Source organism: Amphibalanus amphitrite, unplaced genomic scaffold (genome assembly GCF_019059575.1).
Source record: "Amphibalanus amphitrite isolate SeventyFive unplaced genomic scaffold, NRLGWU_Aamphi_draft 000805F_arrow, whole genome shotgun sequence".
In the NCBI taxonomy this organism is placed as follows: Eukaryota; Metazoa; Arthropoda; class Thecostraca; order Balanomorpha; family Balanidae; genus Amphibalanus; species Amphibalanus amphitrite.
Genome location: NW_024882299.1, coordinates 270,118 through 289,821, shown reverse-complemented (window position 1 = coordinate 289,821; position 19,704 = coordinate 270,118). Strand labels below are relative to the sequence as shown.

The 19,704-nt window shown below is 52.5% G+C and overlaps 2 protein-coding genes across 5 annotated transcripts in view; one reads left to right on the top strand and one right to left on the bottom strand.

Moving 5' to 3' along the window:
• Window positions 1–548: 548 nt before the first annotated feature.
• On the top strand, window positions 549–2,120 carry LOC122366431 (ADP-ribosylation factor 5-like). The gene is made up of 2 exons (XM_043338678.1): window positions 549–1,186; window positions 1,394–2,120. The coding sequence occupies exons 1-2, from the start codon at window positions 824–826 to the stop codon at window positions 1,592–1,594; spliced, it is 564 nt and encodes a 187-aa protein (XP_043194613.1). The 5' UTR covers window positions 549–823; the 3' UTR covers window positions 1,595–2,120.
• A 228-nt stretch (window positions 2,121–2,348) lies between these two features.
• Window positions 2,349–19,704, bottom strand: part of LOC122366430 (neurexin-1-like) — an 88,633-nt gene continuing 71,277 nt past the window's right edge. For 2 of the 4 annotated variants that reach the window (XM_043338674.1, XM_043338676.1), the window contains 14 exons: window positions 18,956–19,102; window positions 18,296–18,409; window positions 16,349–16,449; window positions 14,465–14,573; window positions 12,100–12,696; window positions 11,412–11,570; window positions 11,023–11,142; window positions 9,048–9,226; window positions 8,546–8,717; window positions 7,666–7,704; window positions 6,565–6,797; window positions 5,986–6,112; window positions 3,864–4,031; window positions 2,349–3,476 (listed from right to left, as the gene is read on the bottom strand). In XM_043338674.1, the coding sequence (XP_043194609.1) occupies window positions 2,893–3,476; window positions 3,864–4,031; window positions 5,986–6,112; window positions 6,565–6,797; window positions 7,666–7,704; window positions 8,546–8,717; window positions 9,048–9,226; window positions 11,023–11,142; window positions 11,412–11,570; window positions 12,100–12,696; window positions 14,465–14,573; window positions 16,349–16,449; window positions 18,296–18,409; window positions 18,956–19,102 (2,849 nt within the window). In that variant the 3' untranslated portion in view covers window positions 2,349–2,892. The remainder of the gene's footprint in view (window positions 3,477–3,863; window positions 4,032–5,985; window positions 6,113–6,564; window positions 6,798–7,665; window positions 7,705–8,545; window positions 8,718–9,047; window positions 9,227–11,022; window positions 11,143–11,411; window positions 11,571–12,099; window positions 12,697–14,464; window positions 14,574–16,348; window positions 16,450–18,295; window positions 18,410–18,955; window positions 19,103–19,704) is intronic. The other 2 variants (XM_043338675.1, XM_043338677.1) reach the window with 1 other exon arrangement.

Below are 19,704 nucleotides of genomic sequence, written 5' to 3'. Positions count from 1 at the left end.
AATCAGGTGAAGTGTGCAAGATATACGGTTTATGGTAGGACCCAAGGCCGTATAAGGTAGGACCCAGTTGGACCCGTCAGAAATTTTCCACTAACTGGTCTGGACCCGTATGGGTATGGAGGACCCTTATAGGTATGGACCCGTATGGGTCCAGACTGGTTCTTTGGACCGGGTCCTCGGGTTCACATTTTGCCACCTCTAGTATAGGTATGTGCAGTATTTGCTTGCATACTCTGAACTCGCAAATACACAGTTACTGCCTACAGGCCAGTGAAGTTTCTCAACGCCAAACAGCCGTCACACGCATCGTGTGTGGCCGGCACAGACACGCGCCGCCCCATCGATCCCCACCTGGCGTCAGCGTCACAACAGGGGAGGGAACTCCTTCCGCGAAGGTCACTGACGTGCCACATGACGACACGGAACGTCACAGCGGGCCGAGTCACGCGCGCCGACCAATCACCGAGCCGGCCGATCGGGGCGGCGGCCAATCGGTGTCGTCGGCTGCGGCGGGCGCCCCGGCTGACGGCCCATTGCACCACGAGCCACGCTGGCCGGCGCCACGCTGGCTGGCCGATACGTGATGATACGTTAGTCCGGCCGCCTAGATACGCGAGTGCGAGCCGACTAATAAAACAGCCATGGGAGGTAGGGCAGACACAGACGCGCTCTTGAGACTCGGCAGACGACAGGTGGGAAGCAGAGGATTGAACGACTTAAGCGGTGCTGCCTCCCAGTCAGCTAGACTGAAACGCCGAGTTTTCGTTTGCGCTCAGCCTGCCGGAGTGTGTGCTGCTGAAGAAGTGTCCCCGGGTGATCAGCGATGGGTCTGCTGCTGTCGCGTGTCCTCGAGTCGCTGGACGGTCTGGTGCGCACCCGTCAGCCGGTGCGGATCCTGCTGCTGGGTCTGGACGCTGCCGGCAAGACCACCATCCTGCACCGGCTGAAGCTGGGTGAGGTGGTCACCACCATCCCCACCATCGGCTTCAACGTGGAGACCATCGAATACCGCAACATCAGCTTTACTGTCTGGGACGTCGGCGGTCAGAAGATCCTGCGGCCGCTGTGGCATCACTACTTCAGTAACGCCAAGGGCCTCATCTACGTGGTGGACTCGCTGGACAGGGAGCGCGTTCAGGAGGCGGCCGACGAGCTCGCTGACATGCTGCAACACGACGAGCTGCGGGTAAGGCCGCCGCGTCGGCTGGCGGATTTTGGGAAACGCTTATGTGGGCATTCTTATGTCGCGTTGGGAATGTGGTAACTTGCTGCATATTATAGGCACGTACGCACTAGGCAGCCCTTTCCTGTATGACATTCTTTTTACATTATGCAGACACAGTGAGCGCCTTGCCGTTACGGTGTGCCGCTGACGATTCCTATTTTGTTTCAGCACATCCCGGTGGTGATCATGGCCAACAAGCAGGACATGCCGAGGGTGATGACACCGAGCGAGGTCACCGAACGACTGGGCATGTTCAAACTGACCGGCCGCCCGTGGCACGTGCAGGCCACGTCGGCCACGCAGGGCGAGGGGCTGTACGAAGCCCTCGACTGGCTGTCCCGGGAGATCTCCCAGTCCCGACAGTACTAATCGCCTATAAAGGGAGATCGCCCAGTCTCGACGGTGCTCGAGTCGCCTTGAGGCGGTTCATGCGACTCGGCGCGGACCGCCTTGAGCGCTGACCAGTGATCACAGCGCACAGCGGTTATTATAGAAGGCAAGCGGAAGGGAAGTCATGCACCATTCTGAGTCACGGTTTGAGCAGGCTGCTGCTCAGCGCCTAGCGTGTGAAGACACCCGGATGCCTTATATCTTTACACTTTGCTCTCATTGCACACAAATAAATTGTGATTGCGGGGTCAGATATGTTCATCAGTCAGGGCCGAGAATTGAAGGTTTAAGTTTCTATATCAATGAATCGGTACTTTCTGTTCGCCATCTGTCCAATCGCAGGTGTTTTGAATGCTGTTCTAGTCCCTGTACAGACGTTGTTGTAATATGTGCAAGCCGCTTGTTTTCATCCTAATGCCTAAGAGCTTTCGTTGTGTATGAGTCCTGAACATGTTGACTTCAATGTTTGGGCCATGAATAATACTGGATTGTTATACATGCCTAATGCCTATTTGTAATCATGAACACCTAGTTATGAATACTTTTTACACATGTTCTTTATAACGGTATAACAAATAACTTTATAACACTAGCGACAACATAAGTCCATTTGCGGCCTCCTGGCTCGATTGCCTATTGGCGCAATTAAGATAGAAGACCATAGCAAAGCTGGGTGAGACTCGCTCCTGGCGCGAGGTATGTGGTGTAGCCGGGCCGAAATGCGCCACCGTCACCGGTATGGAGTGTATTATACGGTGCCGAGCGGCCACCGACCCACTCGGCAATGATGTATTCCCAAGCACGGATATATACTATAGACTCGGAGGAAGCAGCCTCTCACAACATGAACGTCACAACTGCTTCACTGTGGACCGAACGGGACGAGTGGCCCAACAATATGGCATCAACAAACGGAACGGCGCCCTGGAGAGACCCTGGAGTGGCCGGGCGCCCTCGAACGCCCGGCGGTGGTCGGCGCCCGGCGCGGCGCGGGTCGGCGCCCATTGTCCGCCGGTCGCGCACCCATCGACAACTCGCACAGTCGCACCGCGCGCTTTGATTGGTTGGCCGCCGCGTGACGGCGAGGCGCGACCCAACAGCTAAAGCGAACATCACATATGAAATCATCTTATAAAAGCGAGAATCGGGCTGCGGCGGCGGCGGCACGGAACAAGAGCTGGGTACATCGAGACTGAGGGAGGCCTGCCTACCGCCGCGCCACCGCGCCCAACAACGAGCAATATCACTACCGACTGGTCCAGTGTCTGTCTCTCTCACTACACGTACCACTCTTTGACATCCTTGGTCTTCTTGGGCCGCGGTGGCCGGGGCAGCAGCGCGCCGGGCGCGCCGCTCAGTTCGGTCTGCCCACCGCCGGCCAGCAGCGGCGGCTGCGGCGAGCCGGCCCGACCGCCGCCCGCCAGGTACGCCTTGCTCTCGTCCGCCTTGAAGCGACGCTCGTTGCGGCCCTGCACCTTCAGCACGATCAGGATGCAGATGATGACGACGATGAGCGCGCCGGCGATGATTCCGATCACCATGGCCACGTATTCGCCCGGTTCCTCGGCAGGCCGGTTCGGTGCTGTCGCGGGAGTGCGTGCTGACGGCGGCGGCGGCGGCGGCGGAGGCCACTCGACCCCGTTGGCCGGCAGACGGCTGCCGGGGGTGGTGGCTCCGTACACTCGCCACGAGGGTGTGGCCCGTGGCGTCGTGTGCCGCCAGGTCGGCCCGGTGCGGGGCGTCGTCACCCTCCACTGTGACCGAAGTGTGGTCGTGGTTCTGGTAGTTGTAGTGGTAGTGGTCGTAGTAGAAGTGGTAGAAGTAGTCGCAGCGCTGTTGATTGGCTTCCTCGATGTTGGCACTGAAAACAAGAAGTCTAGTTTAGAATCACTCTTACTTATTTCCGCCTTCTGATTCCGAGACATGGAATCGGTGGAGAGTGGAGACCTGTAGCGCACCCTGACCCTACCAAACTATTAGGTCTGGCCGACAGGTGGCACTAGTATCCTGCGCCGTAAATTACGCTGTGCCGCAAAAAGTTGCCAGCTACTCACTCCTGAACTGTGGCTGGAAGATCGGCCTAGATTTCTACCGTTAACATTTACGTTATGATGGATACAAAATTGACAACTATAACACCCTGATAAGGTGCACCCAAAGGACACATTGCAGCACACCAGCACGTAATCCCCTTGGGTATTGATCTCTACGATCCCAACCCCGCGGCGGCTGGTGGATGGGAACACACCTCTCCACTGGCCGTGGCCGCCGCGCACGCGCCCTCTGCCCCCGTCCATTTCGTCCGGCGGGTGTCCTGAGCCGTTCAGACAGTCCTCGTCATCACACGGCTTGGCCGGCGGCGGCGGCCGGTCCCGCGTCGGCGGCCGAATGTACACCGGCGTCACCAGGTCATCATCTGGGGCACACGACATCGTGGTTTTAGACAGATCCTGGGTACATATTTCGTTATCGCGGGTACAGATTCCATCGCGCGGGGAAGTGGTGGCATTTTCCTAGCCCGGTCCAGAGGGATAAGTAAGTGGGGTGGATAGAATGGAAATAATATTAAAACAGCATTGGGCTTTGTGTATACTGTCCTAAATAGGTGAGTTGCCTGCGCTGTAACGGCCGTTTTTGTGCTAGTGATATGGTGCAAACGTGTGGAAGGAATCGTCGTGAATTCTGATTACTGCTGACTGGCTATCTCACAAACTTCCTTTTTTTTTTAAAGAAGTGCTCGTCCATTTTCTGGCAGCCAAAACAGGCCTCGGTTTTCGTCAACAGAAGTTACACGTTAGGTTTTTGACGTGTTCAGTGTTCCTCTTGGCTGGCTGGCAGGGGTATTTCATGTCAGTGACATCTAAGTTGTGACGAGTTACGAGCACATGGAGCTCGGAGCAGCTGCACTAACTCAGCTCGGAACTGTAAATTGGCGGACGGCTGCCGCGCTAACATCGTTATACAAAATGGCAAAGGTCTTGAGAGCTCTCTGTCTGACTGTAAACCAGGTGCTACAGAGCAGGGACGGTGTCACCCACCCGTACTCAGAAACTTAACGAACGGAAACATTGTGTTTCCGTTAACCCTCGCCCGCACATGGGGGGGCGAGGGTTACCCCCAGGTAGTCTTGGCTTCCTGGGGGTGGTTGCCACCCCCCCCAGGTAGTCTTTCTGCTCTGCACTCAACATTTTTAGAGCTAGAAGGCTGATTTTTCGTATAGCTGCTCCTCTATCCTTTCTTGATGTTCACTGAAAATTTCAAGTTTCTGTGATTTTTGGTTTCGGAGATATGACCTTGTTTTTCAGGTCATGTCATGACCCAAATGGCCAATTCTCAACATCTTGCGTTTGCCATGGGCCTTATGAGCTTTTGACACCCTGATTTCGGCCTTTTTTGCCAGTCTTACCTCCTACCTATCATGGAACATGTTGTTCGACGATGTACAGGGGTCAAGGTCAAGGTCAAGGTCAACCTAGGTCACCTAAGATAATTGCGTTTTAGGCAAGCTGAATTTACTTTTTTTGAAGTTTTTTTTACTGCATTTTTGGTAAAAGCTTCTCAGATCATGATTTCATGTAATATGGACCCAAAAACAATCGGTGCACACATCAGTATACACACAGACACACACAGACATACAAACACATATAATTGACCTTGACCTAACTTGACCTGAAATGACCTCAGCAGCAAAATTCTGGTCGGGTAGTGTGACAAAGAGGTTCTAGCTGGCTTGGCACCAGAAAACAGCATCGTCATCGGTATTTGATAAGCAGCACACATGATATCCAACGGTGACCTAAAACAGCAACATTTTTTAGTTTGACCTGACCTGGAAGGTCAATGACTGACCTGAGAAGGTAAAACTGGGTATCATTGGATTCGTCTCTTCCCAAAGAATCTTTTTGGTCTTTACTGCTAAGCTCTATCTCCAACAGGAACGAAATGGCGCGGGGGGGGGGGGGCAACCACCCCCCCCCCATGTGCGTTCTAGGATGGGAAAATGGCATGTGCGGGCGAGGGTTAAAGATACTCTTAGGCCACCTACGTAGACGGTAATGTATTGAATGGACTGTGGTGACCGCATGACCGCAAGAACAATTGAGGATTGCTGGGTTTCGAAATGGTGGATTTGGTATGATATGTAGTGCCTATGGGTGAATCAATAGTGAAATGGTGTTCGGGGTTGAGACTGCTGTAGCCCTGATGGAGATGTCCTGCCGAATTTGGACCGTTAGGAGGCTATCAATGGAGCACTTGGCAATGCACATTGCACAATGCACAAACTATCACCAGATCGTCTGGACATCTCTAAGTTCTGCCACCATCTTTGTACGCTTGATGACGTTGTAGATGTTGTATGCACTGACTTGTGTCCATGTCGGACTTGTAGACGGCCGAGCACTCCTGGTCGTCTGTCTCGCCGCAGCCGGAGCCGGCTCCGGAGTAGATGAGGTCGTCGTTGATACCCGGAGACGGGCCCGCCGCGCCAGCCACCTGATAACGGCAGCGGGAGACGGTTATCGACCCACCGAGTAGCGCAAGTCTTTGCTCCGACTAGATAAAGGACCAAAACGACTAGCATATTCGCATTTAAGAATTCTAGTTGGGATTATCTGATCGCCCAGCCATGGGTACAAAATTGACCCAGTAACGCTCCCTACAAAGATGCACATTGTTGTCTGCAAAATACTTTTTTTGTGAATGGTCTCGCAAGATATTGGTGGTGCTATCGTTTGGGCAAGATCACGAGTTCATCCAACAACGCATGTAATTCAACACACTGAATACCGGTGAGAAGAGAACACATTCTGTGATGTCAAAGCCTCTGTGCGACTGTGCGCGCTCTGCTGTATGCGGCTTGCGCGACCCCCCACCATTATCTAATACATCAACTTCCCAGCAGACAGAACACCCCACTCGCCCATTCGACCGTTACTAGAACTCACGGCCTGCATCTCGCTGTGCCGGAAGTAGGCGTCCTTGATGCGCGAGGGTAGCGCGCGGATACTAAGCTCGCCGGCCAGTCGGACGTCGCGGCTGTTCTCTGCCGCCTTCTCCAACACCCGGTGGCCGTTGACCACCACGCCCGAGATGAGACCCTCGAAGTTATCGGAGCGCGCCGAATGACCCCCTCCGACGGTAACCACCGAGGGGGCGTGGAACACGTCGTGCTGGTGACCTTTTGGGGCGGGTGGAGAGGTCAGGGTCACACGACAGGTCAGGTAGTGTGCGGTGTTGGTGACCGCAGAGGAGCCGGCACAGAACCTGCCGAGTGGAGTGGTGTGATCAATGGCGGATCCGTGGAAACCAAATCGTGGATTTCTGATAACTTAACAACTGTTCTGAGAATGTTTGAATTATAGATTGGCGACTGATGTGGGCTCTCAAAGATGATCTGTGTCTTACACATCGATGGTAAGCATGCTTAGGTGCAACGAACTAACAGTCATGCGGTGCTAAGAAAAGAGATCGGCCCTAGGTAAAATACGTGAGCTAACAAGAGTCTACGCTGCTTATTCTTAGCCTCATAGGATCTCTCTTCAAGATATTGTCGGTCGCAATATTGCAACCAATATGATAAGATGAATGGTAGTCCCATTTCAATGCATTTTGCATTCCTGAATTAGTGACCAATTATGCGTCCTATGTATGGATGAACTATTTACTGCCAAGATCTTTTCTCTAGAAAGAGCAGAAACTGCAAAGAGGCGCGTCAGAGGTGCTCGGTGGCGGTGCTCAGAGAACATCACGGGATGCTGAAAAGTGCGTCAGAGGTAACGGCTCAGTGCGTCAGGTAGTGCTTCGTGTGCCAGTGGGGCTCACATTTTCAGATAAAGGCACTCTGTGCGCCAGGGGTGCTCACTGCTCATCGCACCACGAATATGTGACGCGTCAGAGGCGCTCAGTGTTCCAAGAGAAGGGTGCAGGGTGCGTCAGTGGGTGCAGGGTGCGTCGCGCGCGCGGTGCTGGTGCTGCGATATGACGTCACCACGTCAGTCGTGCGACGTCATACCGGTGCTGTCACAGACACACAAACTGTATCTCACCCCCCGAGCGACGGCGGCGCGCACGCTGAGTCAGCAGCTCTGAAAGCGCCCGGAACTCCATGAATGGACGGACAGGTCACCCAAGACACGCACAACCATATGTTTGTTCGACATGATGCAACGAGGCCTATGATCTGTCAGACACATGGGACATACGCAGAAGAAATTGGCTAGGGCGAGGCTTCACTCGTCCCAAGCTGTAAAGCCTTTCTTATACTGTACCATTTCAGATATTCCTCGATCATCCTGACCTGTACACTGTAGTCATGTTCATGTTTACCTTAATGTATTCGAGTACAACTTCTCTCCTTTCACGTTTTTTTTGGGTTTGTCGTCAGTTTGCTATCAACAGCAGCTAATTCACTTTCTACCATTACTTAATTGGCCGATACTATCTAAATTAAGCCCTAGGTAAACTACAATTTTTCTGAACTATGGCTAACATCGCTGTCTTCCTGAAACAAGCATCAATCGAACTCAGCTATAACGACAACGATATGAAGCTATCGTGTCGTACTATTTCTGAACATGCTAACGATACTTTCTAACATTGACTGAACTATTTCGCTGCTTCGCTTTCCACAGAGCATAGTTATAGGTTTTGTCGGCACATCCAAAGCATTTTCACAGTCTACATGGACTGATCTGAGAGCCTCTTCCCCACAGGCATCCTCGCTATGTAGCCATTCCAATTTTAACCGAGTGTCTATATGCACCCCAAGCGCTATGAAAGCGAATCGAGTTTTCCTCTCAGACCATCTTCCAAAGCCGGTTACGGCCGTCGCATGAGATGAATCCATAATCCCGCCCTGTGACCGTCCTCCGTCTGTCTCGCTGGGGTGGCGTTCGGATCTTTTGGGTCGACGGGGACTGTACTGACCTCGTGGGAACTTGGTCTGGACAGGCCGATGGTCCAGCTGAAGGGTGGAATTGGGTCCGTTGCGGGTCACCCGTACCACGTGGTACTGGCCATCGTCAGCGCGGGCTCCCAGGTCGGATATGGACAGCGTCTCCGAGCCCACGTCGTACACCATGTAAACGTTGCTCTCGATCTGGGGAAAAGATAGGGTGCGGAGGGTTATCGGACCTTGACGTGAGCTATTTCATTCGAGCCATGTGGGATACGCAATATTACTCCTTTGCATTCAATCAGGCTCGATGTAATCAGGAAGATTTATTGATTATGTTGTGATCTGAAACGTCGCCTTTAATCGGGCAAGGGAACGCAATGATTTGCAATGCATGTGTTTATCATTTGAAACACCCAATAGACATCTGCTGACAACGTTAACTTTCAAAACCTGGAACTGTATTCGTACAACTCTAGAGCTCTATTTTGTCTGCGGTAATTTGGTCACCCGTGTTGCTAGTGCTCCACTGACCAGTTTGATCTCCAGGTAGTCTGTGTGAGTGTCCGAGTCGATTCTCAGAAGGGTGCCGTCCGGTTTGGTCGTGCTGAAGCCGACGGCTATCAGGTCGCTGCGCCGGTCGGGCCGCCGGTTCCGCTCATACTGGTACTCGATCTGACCACCTCCCGGGCCGAACTCGTAGCTCACAGACTCTGTGAAACACGGGCGAGAGCGTGATGTTGGAACTGGGAACGTCAGTGAGACATCGCATGGCGATGGAAGGGTTTTCACCTTCCTGTGATGAGCGTCATGCATCGATGAAGGTACGGCATATGCCTACGACGTGGAATAAGTTGCTGGTTTTGAGATTACTCTGCATTTTCATTTTGACCTTCAGAGTCATTGATTTGTAGAGGTGCTAATCATTTCAAGCGGGGGTTTCAAACGGCCCACTGCGCCCTTGTCGTCCACAGCGGACCCGTAGGCCAGCCGGACTAGCTGTCTGATAAGCCCACCGGGGAGCCCCTACCGCTGACAAGTGGGTGCGCAGAACGAGCTGCGACGCGCCGGCCCATTGTCCATGGCGGCCTTACGGGCCGACTGAGTTACTCGGCCGCCGCGCGATGGCTTTGAATACACCGGGGACGAGGCGCGAATAAGCGTCGCCACTCTTAATTTCGCTCTGTGGCAGGCCGGTGGCGGCCGGCTCAACTAACGGCGGCCGTAACTCGACCGGTGGTGGCGGGGGTCCGAGTAACGACCGTCCTAACTCAGCGACGGTGACGCCATCCGGCGGCGACGCACGGCCGACCGCGATTGAACGGGAGCATCGGGCGCACCGCGGGCTCAATCAGACGCTCCACTGGCGCGGGCAGGGGTGGCAGCAGCGGGGGCCGTCCAAAGGTCACGGTCAGCGCATTCATCGGCGGCCGGCGGGGACGGGCAAGTTTGCGGAGTTGCAGGGTATATTCTCACGGCGCGAAGTTTACCTCGAGCTTACTTTTACCAGGCACAGTGTGCAGTTTGATTATTTGATTATTAGTGGGTAATACAAAGGATTTTTAGAAGACAGTGCAGTGCTTTGAATGGGCGTATTTAAGGCCAAAATCCATGCAAAACAGAACTTCAGGTTGAGCAGAGCTAAGCCAAGATCCTGACCACATCACCTGATCGAGAAATTCCACGGCTACCTACAACAGAATTAAATTCAAACGCTTCACATATCCAGTATCGGGATACGGTCTGGCTCGCTCGCCGACCTAACCTGACGTATGGCTTGGACCACTAGCTCTCACTGCCAGTCGTGCCAGTTGGGAGTAAATAATGAGCGCCGGAGGAGCTCAAGTCAGGCTGTTTCTACTACCCGGCTCAAGAAACAGACACTCAATGAACTGCGAAGGTGGGCTGCACTATGAGCTAGGAATGAACGTGGCCCATTGACTTTTGATTTATGCGTGTCATTTCAGGTCGATACCTACCTACCTAATTGATGTATATTTATGCGAATGCCCTTTAGCTGCTGCTGGCACATCTTTCATCATTTTGAAATGAATATGAATGTCAGTGGACTCTTACATATTCATGAGTTTGCTTGAGGCTCCTGTGGAGGAGGTCCCGCGAACCGCCGCCGCACCTCAAGCCAACCGTACCGGCACGCAGAGTAAGTTTAAATCCCGCCACCAGATGGCAGCAGGGGTGGGCGCCTGAATTTAGGCTGTACCGCAGCGCTTCTCATATCAACGGTACGGCATGCGCCAGGCGCCGAATTGGTGGTGGAAACAACAGAGGGTAGTGATCATTTTTTAGATGGTATTTCATGAGCGTGATGTTGAGCTATGCTACTCCAGCGAATAAATATCATTAGAATTATGGGCATTATAAGTTTTTAGAGTAGGTACGCTATATGCTAAGAAAGGACAAGGTCTCGAAATCATCAATTCTGTTCTATTACATTTTTACCTGATCTGGCTTTTCGACTGCTAATTAACAAATATGTATATTGTGTTACCTTCGGTACACCGCAGTCCGACGAACGATGTTAGCGTGCAGTCGCAGGTGAACGAGTTCCACTCCTGCTTACAGATGCCGCCGTTCTTACACGAGTCAGGCGAACAGAACGAGTCCGGGCCTGGGGAAATATATCATAACAACTGATGTCAAGTAAGAACATTCGATGCTCAATGGTAGCATTCTTCCAAAAAATGTAAAAATAACTTCTTTTTTAATATACGAGCCTTTGCGTTGTATGACCTTATTCATTTACTGCGTGAGAGAATGCCTTACGACTGTTTCAGCATTATTGCTACTCGTAGTTGCTACATATGAGCATTTTGAAAGGTCAAGACTGAAGTATAAATCTGTCCGTCTGCCCCGTCCAGCCGGTTTCACGGTACGTACCGACGCAGCCGGCCACCACGGACGTGCTGGGTATGATGGGGTGTCGCACCAGGTCGGGCGTCTCTCCTCCCAGCGTCAGACTGGCCAGACAGCCCTTGTAGCCAAAGTGCGACTGTATCTCGGGCGGTAGCTGACTGTACATTTCGGTCGGAACGCCGCCTGTGGGCGTGGTCAGGGGCGTCAGTAGGACGTTTTCACGGCTGCAGAAAGACAGCGGATGAGTCGCTCCAGTCACGGCGAAAACAGGATAAAGCCTTGACCCTGCGCCGGACCAACAAAGTCGTTCAGGGTGTCGTTAAGAACGTCGGTCGACCCTCGGCGTTATTTTAGTGCCGCCTGATTCATTGTCGTGCCAGCACGCCTGTCAGTAGATCCATTGAGGCATCGTAAAGACGTGAAGGTCTCATTGAGAAAGCAAATAACGGGGTAATCAAAATACGTCAACGCCTTCTCTTCAAAACAGGAGCGCAAAATAGACACTCGTTTGACGTTTATGAAGGTATTTGGGTGGGAAATGATTGTGATTGGGAAGTGATTTTCACTCTTGCATTAAAGTGAGGCATACGATATAACTACCTAACACAGAGAGAACATTGCTGCGGGCACAACGCCGAGTTGAGGTTATAAGCAACACAAACTCACAGCGCATTTCCCCTCCCATTTCCCTCCAGTGTAGCGCATGTCTCACCGATATAGAGTCGGCCCTTGAGGTTAAGGTTCTCGTTCAATCCGATGCTGGTGACGGTGGACGTGTGGTCGTCCACCATCAGCGTGTGTGTGCGCGAGTTGGGCCGTCCGATGGCCACCGAGTGCCAGCTGTAGTCGTTGAGCGCGCTGAACTGGTTGTTGTCGGTGACACTGACGGCGCCGTCGCCCAGGTTGAACACGTAGTAGAGCCGGCCGTCCACCAGCTCGACAGCGATGAAGTCCTGTCCGCTGCCGCCGTTGTAGAGCAGCAGGCCGGTGGGCTCGCGGGTGCGGAACTGGAAGTGGATGTCGACGGTGGTGTGCGCGCGCAGCTGGCGCAGTGCCACGTACGAGTAGCGCGACTGGAAGGTGACCGGTCGGCGCAGCGCCGGCTGCCGGCGGCCGAACCGCGCGCCGCCCTGGGTGTCATTGAGACGACCCTGGCGCACCAGGGCCAGGACCGGCTGCCCGTTCAGGTAGAAGTGCTGCAGCTGGCCCACCAGATTCGGCGCTCCGAACGCGCCCGTCGAGGACGGCGAGACGGCGCCGATGTAGAGGAACTTGGTGCGCAGCCTAGAGACGCCCGGCTCCAGGGCCTCTGTTGGAGAGAGGGGGGGGAGCAGCGTCACAAGTTGTCGATGAGTGGAGGAGAGGGGGAGAGAGATCCCTCATAGCCATGGAAGTGTTAACTAAATGCGTATTTTTTAGTGAATAGCATTCATTTTTACCAAATAGTTATCAGGAGAGTCGTAAGCATTCACATTTTCTGCAACGATTCTGCCTAGCTTTCTACGAGTGTTGAGTCGAAGCAAAGGTAACATTAAACCATCTTTATTGCAGCCGCCCTCGGTAACAAATGCGATATTAAATCTGCACATTACTGCTTGGAGAGCGATGTGACTCGGGTGGGTGCCGCATCGACCGCCTGATGAAACAGTCTGGTCGGTGACAACCCTGCCCTGCGCCCTTCCGCCACCCTCCCGTGTGCTTCAATCATGCGGAACGTGGCGTTTTCTGCGTCAGTTGAAGCGTGGCCGTTATGAGTTCGGCAACGGATACTTTGTCGGCTGTGAGGCGACTCTGGCTACTGTTCTGAAAGAACTGTTCGGAGGTGAGATGAAGTCGACCCAACTTTTGGAGCACGCGCGGTGAGCGGAGCCCGGTCAAATCCGGAGCAAAAATCTGACGGGCGGGTGGAGAAATCGGTCGGCTCTCGGGCATCACGCTTGAAGTGCGAGATTTTAAGGCACAACTTTTTCTCATCTGGATGTCCAAGATTATATATTGCACTGGTGCAAGTATCTGCGGTGTCGATTTGGGGCAATAATCGTCGTCTATCTCCCATCCTTCCCTGACCGGCGGCGTCGTCTCCCGGACCCCCTGAGCTCACCACGTTCCCTCGGCTGTCTGATCCGACGGCCGCCGGCTGGTGGCCAGCCGGAGATGCAGATGGCAGAGCCGTGCCATGGTTTATTCATGGCGCAGATCACCACCAGAAACTTTGAGAAACCACCGCGATAAGCCCGCGGCGGCTCCCCGCAAAGTATCTGGTGGACACCGCCGCCGGCGGATGGAGGAAAAGTGCCACTATGATAGCGTCGGTAGCATGATTACCAGCGACGAGATTCTTTAACGATCGCGCCTGAGGGCCGCCTCCGGCTCCAGTTACGACGGTTGGTTGGATAAAAGAGATCCTTGAGAATCGTGGAAGGAGGATGAGTGGTGGAGGAGGGCGGTGAAGTGAAGTAAATAAGGAAATAGAGAAACCCTATTCAGTGTTGTCGTGGCTTCGGAAATCACAAAACCAACAAGAAATGCAGAAATGCTCGCCGTCTTTTATGTTCGAAAGCTTGTCTGCAAAAACTAAAAAGTGATTGACCAAAACGATTACCTTTTATAAAGAAGAATCCGATGACCGTATTCACGTTTTCATAAACTAACATCCAAACCCTTTCTAGTATTCATCCCATTGACGCCTCTTGGCAGCGAAGGCTTGCACTGCGCAACCACGCACTTGTGCCGGATGACGGCGCGTCGCCAGCCATGCCGAAAGCGCCATTTCATGCAAATTAGCCAGCAGGCGCCAGCCGTATACAAGAGCCGCGTCCGGCGGATATTTCCACTAGACTGCAGTGCACCAGAACAACCGCAGAGCCCCGAACAGACGACAGAGAGGGCTCGGTGTGAGGCTGATTATAGAGAGTGGATTTGTGTGTGTGTGTGGGGGGGGGGGCTATAGACGGGTTGGAATGGAACGTGACTGTGTGGATTGGGGATTGATGGTACAAAAGGACAATGGAAAACTACACAGGATCAGACTGTGTTCTCTGAGTTGGATGTTGTGCTGGAAACTGAACGGAGCTTACCGTTTCTGGGTTGTTCGTTGTCGATGAAGATTTGAATGTCTCGGTTGCGCCGTTTGACCATCACGCGATGCCACTGGTTATCGTTGAGTGACTGGCCTTCGTGAAATTGCTGTGGAAGAAAGAGAAATCAGTCAAATGTAAATGTTGAATAAGCAAAACAATTGACGAACCATCAAGAACTGTGGGCGTGAAAATACAATAGTAAACAGCCCAGCAGATGACTTGTTGCCTCGCGACTTTAGAGGGCCGACAGTAAACGTAACTTTTTACCTGTTCCTTATATTGGTATTTTTCGCGTCTAATCAGAATTCAGAACTATTCTTAAAGAAACAAAAGTTACATACCAATTACCAATAAACCATAAGTAATGTTTTCATATTTATAGACAACCGGACACTGGAAATGCGTGGCATGTAGCAAATAAGTCTCTGTCGCCGGCACTATGCAATCATCCGTGATTATATGCGACGAAAACAAACGAATTAGCGCACATCCACCGGTCATTGCGACCCATCGGCCGTCCACTCCACGACAGCAAACACCATTCGCCAAGGGGTTAGAGGACGTCATTATCAGACTTGATTACACTAATCAGCATATTTCATACCGCTTAGACTTTTGCGCATAAGCGCACGTCTCTTACAATCTCGGTCAACTGGGAATCGATTCATCCTAATCTCTCCGTTTGACCGCAGCCATTTCGCCTCGGGGTATTGCCGACAGTGGAGCGGCCGACGACTGGAACGGGATCGATGGGGCCGGCGGGGGTCATAGCCCCGGCACGTGCCGCCCGGCAGAGGGCGGGGGGGGGGGAGGTCTGGTGTGGTCCGTCGAGCTGGCGAACCGCTGTCTTATTTTATCCGTATTGGCCTCAGGGAAGATCGGGTGTGGCCTTATCTGAGCACGTCTTTCTAGGTTGGTCTTTGTAGTATGGTATGCACTGGACTGGTTCGAGTTTAGTTAGGTATATAATATAATAGTATGGTCTCTTTTGGTTCCCATATAATCCTGCCGGTTGGGTGATGACCATGTTTTTCGAGTTTATTATTTTTGCTACCCGCATGACAGGACGTATGGTGCAATGCATTTTGAAACAAATCATTGTGATAATATTACATTTCTGACATGACTATGCCCATTGAGGATTAGCGTGTCATTTTGTCTCAATCCCCATTGCACGAATGACATGCCTATAAGCTGCTTATGGGCTTCTGAGTACTGTTTGATCCGTTGCAAGTTTGAACAAAGAACATGCAAGACAAACAAATAAATATCTGAAGTTGACAGGGTAGTAAATCAATATCGAGACTGGCGACAGCTCCCTGCACCGTGTTACTTTCGACCCCCGTTTTCCCACACCCTCGCGGTCATTGGTCTTCGGTGCCAGTCGTCGGTCATGTTCTGGCATGACGGGTGTCATCTGTTACCCAGCGTTGCGCTTATTAGACTTGTGTAATTCGTTCTGAGACTTTTTGTTATACGTGTTGAATGAAAAGGTGTTTCGATAAGCTTATTCCTGCTGCTTTTCTGCGGTCAGTTATCTCGTGAATAATCCTTAAAAAAATATTAAGTCTTGGTGATGTATGATATCGCTGAAGCGCTTAAAAAGTGATTTAAGGACACGAATTATTCGGTGCTACATCATCTTAGCCACTCATTTGTGCCAGGAATTTCATTTTACGCTATTATGCTTGGAATGTCTTCATAACCCACGGGAAGAATTCGTGTCTAGGCCAAAGCAAGCTACCAACATTCTAAAAATAGGACAGAAGGAGGACTAAGAATGATTCCTCATAAATACATTCTTTAAGTCATTTTGGTATCGCCAGCGTCCATTCACCCCCAAATCCACTGTGTGAGGACTGTGGCGCGGTGACGACTCACCTTATAAGTGTCCTCAATGCGGAGGGAGAGCCGGATCCTTCCTCCGCTCAGCGCCAGCTCCACACGGTCCGAGTTACCGGCCGTGGTGGCGAACAGCAGACCTGAGGAGAACCCGGGGCCTGTGAGAACTGCGTGAGACCTGAGGGCAGGGAAGGGGTCTGTGAGACCTGAGGGACAGGGCAGGGGTCTGTGAGACCTGAGGGACAGGGGAGGGGTCTGTGAGACTTGAGGGACAGGGGAGGGGTCTGTGAGACCTGGTCCAGCCAACCTTAGCGCCAGCTCCACACGGTCCGAGTTACCGGCCGTGGTGGCCAACAGCAGACCTGAGGAGAACCCGGGGCCTGTGAGAACTGCGTGAGACCTGAGATCAGGGGAGGGGTCTGTGAGACCTGAGGGACAGGGGAGGGGTCTGTGAGACCTGGTCCAGCCAATCTCAGCGCCAGCTCCACACGGTCCGAGTTACCGGCCGTGGTGGCCAACAGCAGACCTGAGGGACAGGGGTGTCACCTGTGATACCTCAGGTACAGGAGTGGAGACTGTGAGACCTGTCCCAGCCAACCTTAGCGCCAGCTCCACACGGTCCGAGTTACCGGCCGTGGTGGCGAACAGCAGACCTGAGGGACAGGGGTGTCACCTGTGATACCTCAGGTACAGGAGTGGAGACTGTGAGATCTGAGGGACAGGAGCGGAGACTGTGAGACCTGAGGGACAGGGGCGGGGCCTGTGAGACCTGAGGGTTGGGCCTGCGATACCTGAGCGACATGAGGCGGGACCAGTGAGAGCTGCTCAAACCCCAGCGCCAGCTTCACACAGTTTGAGTTACCAACCATGGTAGCGAACAGCAGGCATGAAGGGCAGGAGGCGGGGCCTGTGAGGTCTTCTCACTGGGTGATTAAGAGCAGACCCGAGGGACCTGTCGGCTATAAGGTCGTTCTCATCAACTTGCTCATACTATGTTTTTGTAAGACACCTTGGTGTTGTTATCTTCCAATCCTCGAGCTGTGTAATTTTCGGATCGCGACAATATAACTTATTCTCTCATCTGAGGTCATTGCCACGCCCCAGCTACCCCACTACCTCCCCCCGCATCCCCCCGCCCCGGGGAGGTCGGGAGCACAGCTCGTTATCTGCCTCTCTCTCGGAGCACACTCCAGTCGATGGTGCTGGGGGCACAGCTGGTGCCGACCGGGCCGGTCGTAAACCCCGGCTGTGTCAGCACTAAAACTCCGCAGATAAAACGGCTCACCATGATTGAGCGCGTAAAGCAAAATAGTGCCGGACGTGCTCTCATGACTGAATGGCTATAGAAACTATCGGTTCGTTGATGGATCCAACATCCGAAGCCATTTTCATCAACCTCGCTTGGTTTTAGCAAATCGATCGAATAATTGATTTCCGAACTTTTCAGATTTGTTGTCGCCCAGTGACCGGAAGATTCCCGTTCAAACTAGCAGTGGCAGGCGCGAGCCCACTAAGTGCGGTCAGTGAGTCCAACTATCAGTGTAACGGCACAGCACGCGGTCCGGCCGACCGGCGACAGGGCCACTAATGGGGCCCGCTCAGCCGAGCCGCAGCCGGTCGGCCAGCTAATGACCCGGGTCGTGGGGCGCGACTGAAACCTGACGACCTGGCGCACCGGCGGCCATCGGCAGATTTCCGAACTTATTGAGTTGGCGAGTGACGTCGTCATAGGGAGTCCAGTGGTTCATGATATGATACTTGGCATTGGCTTGGATGGTATGATTGAATAAAACGATAAATAGCTAATGTTGAAATGCGTTGCAACAATGAAATAAGTTATTTTGTCTTAAAAGTATTCCTCTGAACCGCACAAACTCGATCGTTAAACGCATTGCTATGTGCTACATCAGGATGAGCTGCCACCCGGCTGCAGCTGGTCAGCGCATATCGTGAAGGGGACGTCACGACATTGCACCACCCGCTTACCTGACGGCCGCAGTGTCTTGAAGCGCAGCGTGATGTCGTCTGCCTCGGTGTGCTGTTCGCGCTGCAGCGGCACGATCATGTGCTGGGTGCCGTCGAAGCTGACCGTGGTCGCCTCTGCGGCAGGAGGCGGGACTCGTTTACCATGTGACCCGCCCCGGCGTCCCTGCGTGACCTCTCGGCCGGACGGAATTGACTGGGCTAGGGCTGCGACCCGGCCGAAGGCGTGATAGAATTACAGCGACCAACTTTTTAAATGAAGCTTAACTTTGGGACGGTCTGTATTCAGATGAGCTGCTATATTACACAGCACAGAAAATTCTTTAAGTTTAGTGAAGCGAGATGAAACTTGGTGAAAGATTGCGAATTGATGCTCTGAGAGAAAATAATGAAAAATGTTTGATTTTTGCACACCAGAACAAAAGCCTCTGAATGTGGCTGTCGTAATCAGCTTCAGTCAACTCCCATCCGGAGGTGTACCATATAAAACGTCAATCAAACGACTCGAGCATAGACCTACAATATCGCAGTAGAAATATGACGCAACCTCAATGAAGTTATGGCGAGAGATGCTCTTGCACAATGACAATGACGTCATGTTTACTTTCCTTTGTAATTATGACTCTGTTGACTGCTTACCATTTACAGTCATTTATTATTTACCTTCAGTGCACGTTTTTCCTGTGAAGCTGGTGAAGGTGCAGTCACACATGAACCTGTTCCAGCCATTGGAGCAGGGTGCGCCGTTCATACACGGCTGCGAGTCACACGACGGCGGTCCCGAGTGACACTCGGTCAGAATCGACCCTCCTGTGGGCGGGAGAGGGGCGGGGGAGGTCAGAATCGACCTCTCTGAGGGAGAGCGAGGGGCGAGGATGGTCAGAATTGATCCTGTGGACGGGAAAGGGAAGAGGGTGGTAAAATTCGATCCTCTTGTGCGCGGGCGAGGGACTAGGGAGATGAGAATCAATCCTTCTGTCGGTGGGAGCGGGGCGGGGGGGGGGGCGATAGTGGTTTGAAGACTCGCAACTGGTCATTGGTTAGCGCGCACATGTTCACAGACCCAAAGTTGTATCAGCATGTTATTGTTGATTAAAAATGACTAATAGCTGTAGGCAGACACCGTAAATATTGTAATAACTTGGAGTTATGTGCCACAAGTTCTCCGTGAATCATCTGTCACGCTACAGTCTGGGCAGAATGGAACACATGTTTCTACCACATGCGACACATAGTTTCAGGATTAGAACAGTGACCTATGTCGACCTCTACTATATTTATGAAAATCGATTAAGTTTCTCTGAGAAATAAAGCATGTCATGAATTACTTCTTTAATCATCGACATCAGTTATTTAATGACGAACCAACCTTGTTTTTTGTCATTTACATAGATAACAGTAGAACACAGTTC

Coding starts and splice junctions, on each gene's coding strand:
- LOC122366431 (XM_043338678.1), top strand. CDS start 824: ATGGGTCTGCTGCTGTCGCGTGTCCTCGAGTCGCTGGACGGTCTGGTG. Junction 1,187..1,393: donor TGCAACACGACGAGCTGCGG/GTAAGGCCGCCG, acceptor ATTTTGTTTCAG/CACATCCCGGTGGTGATCAT.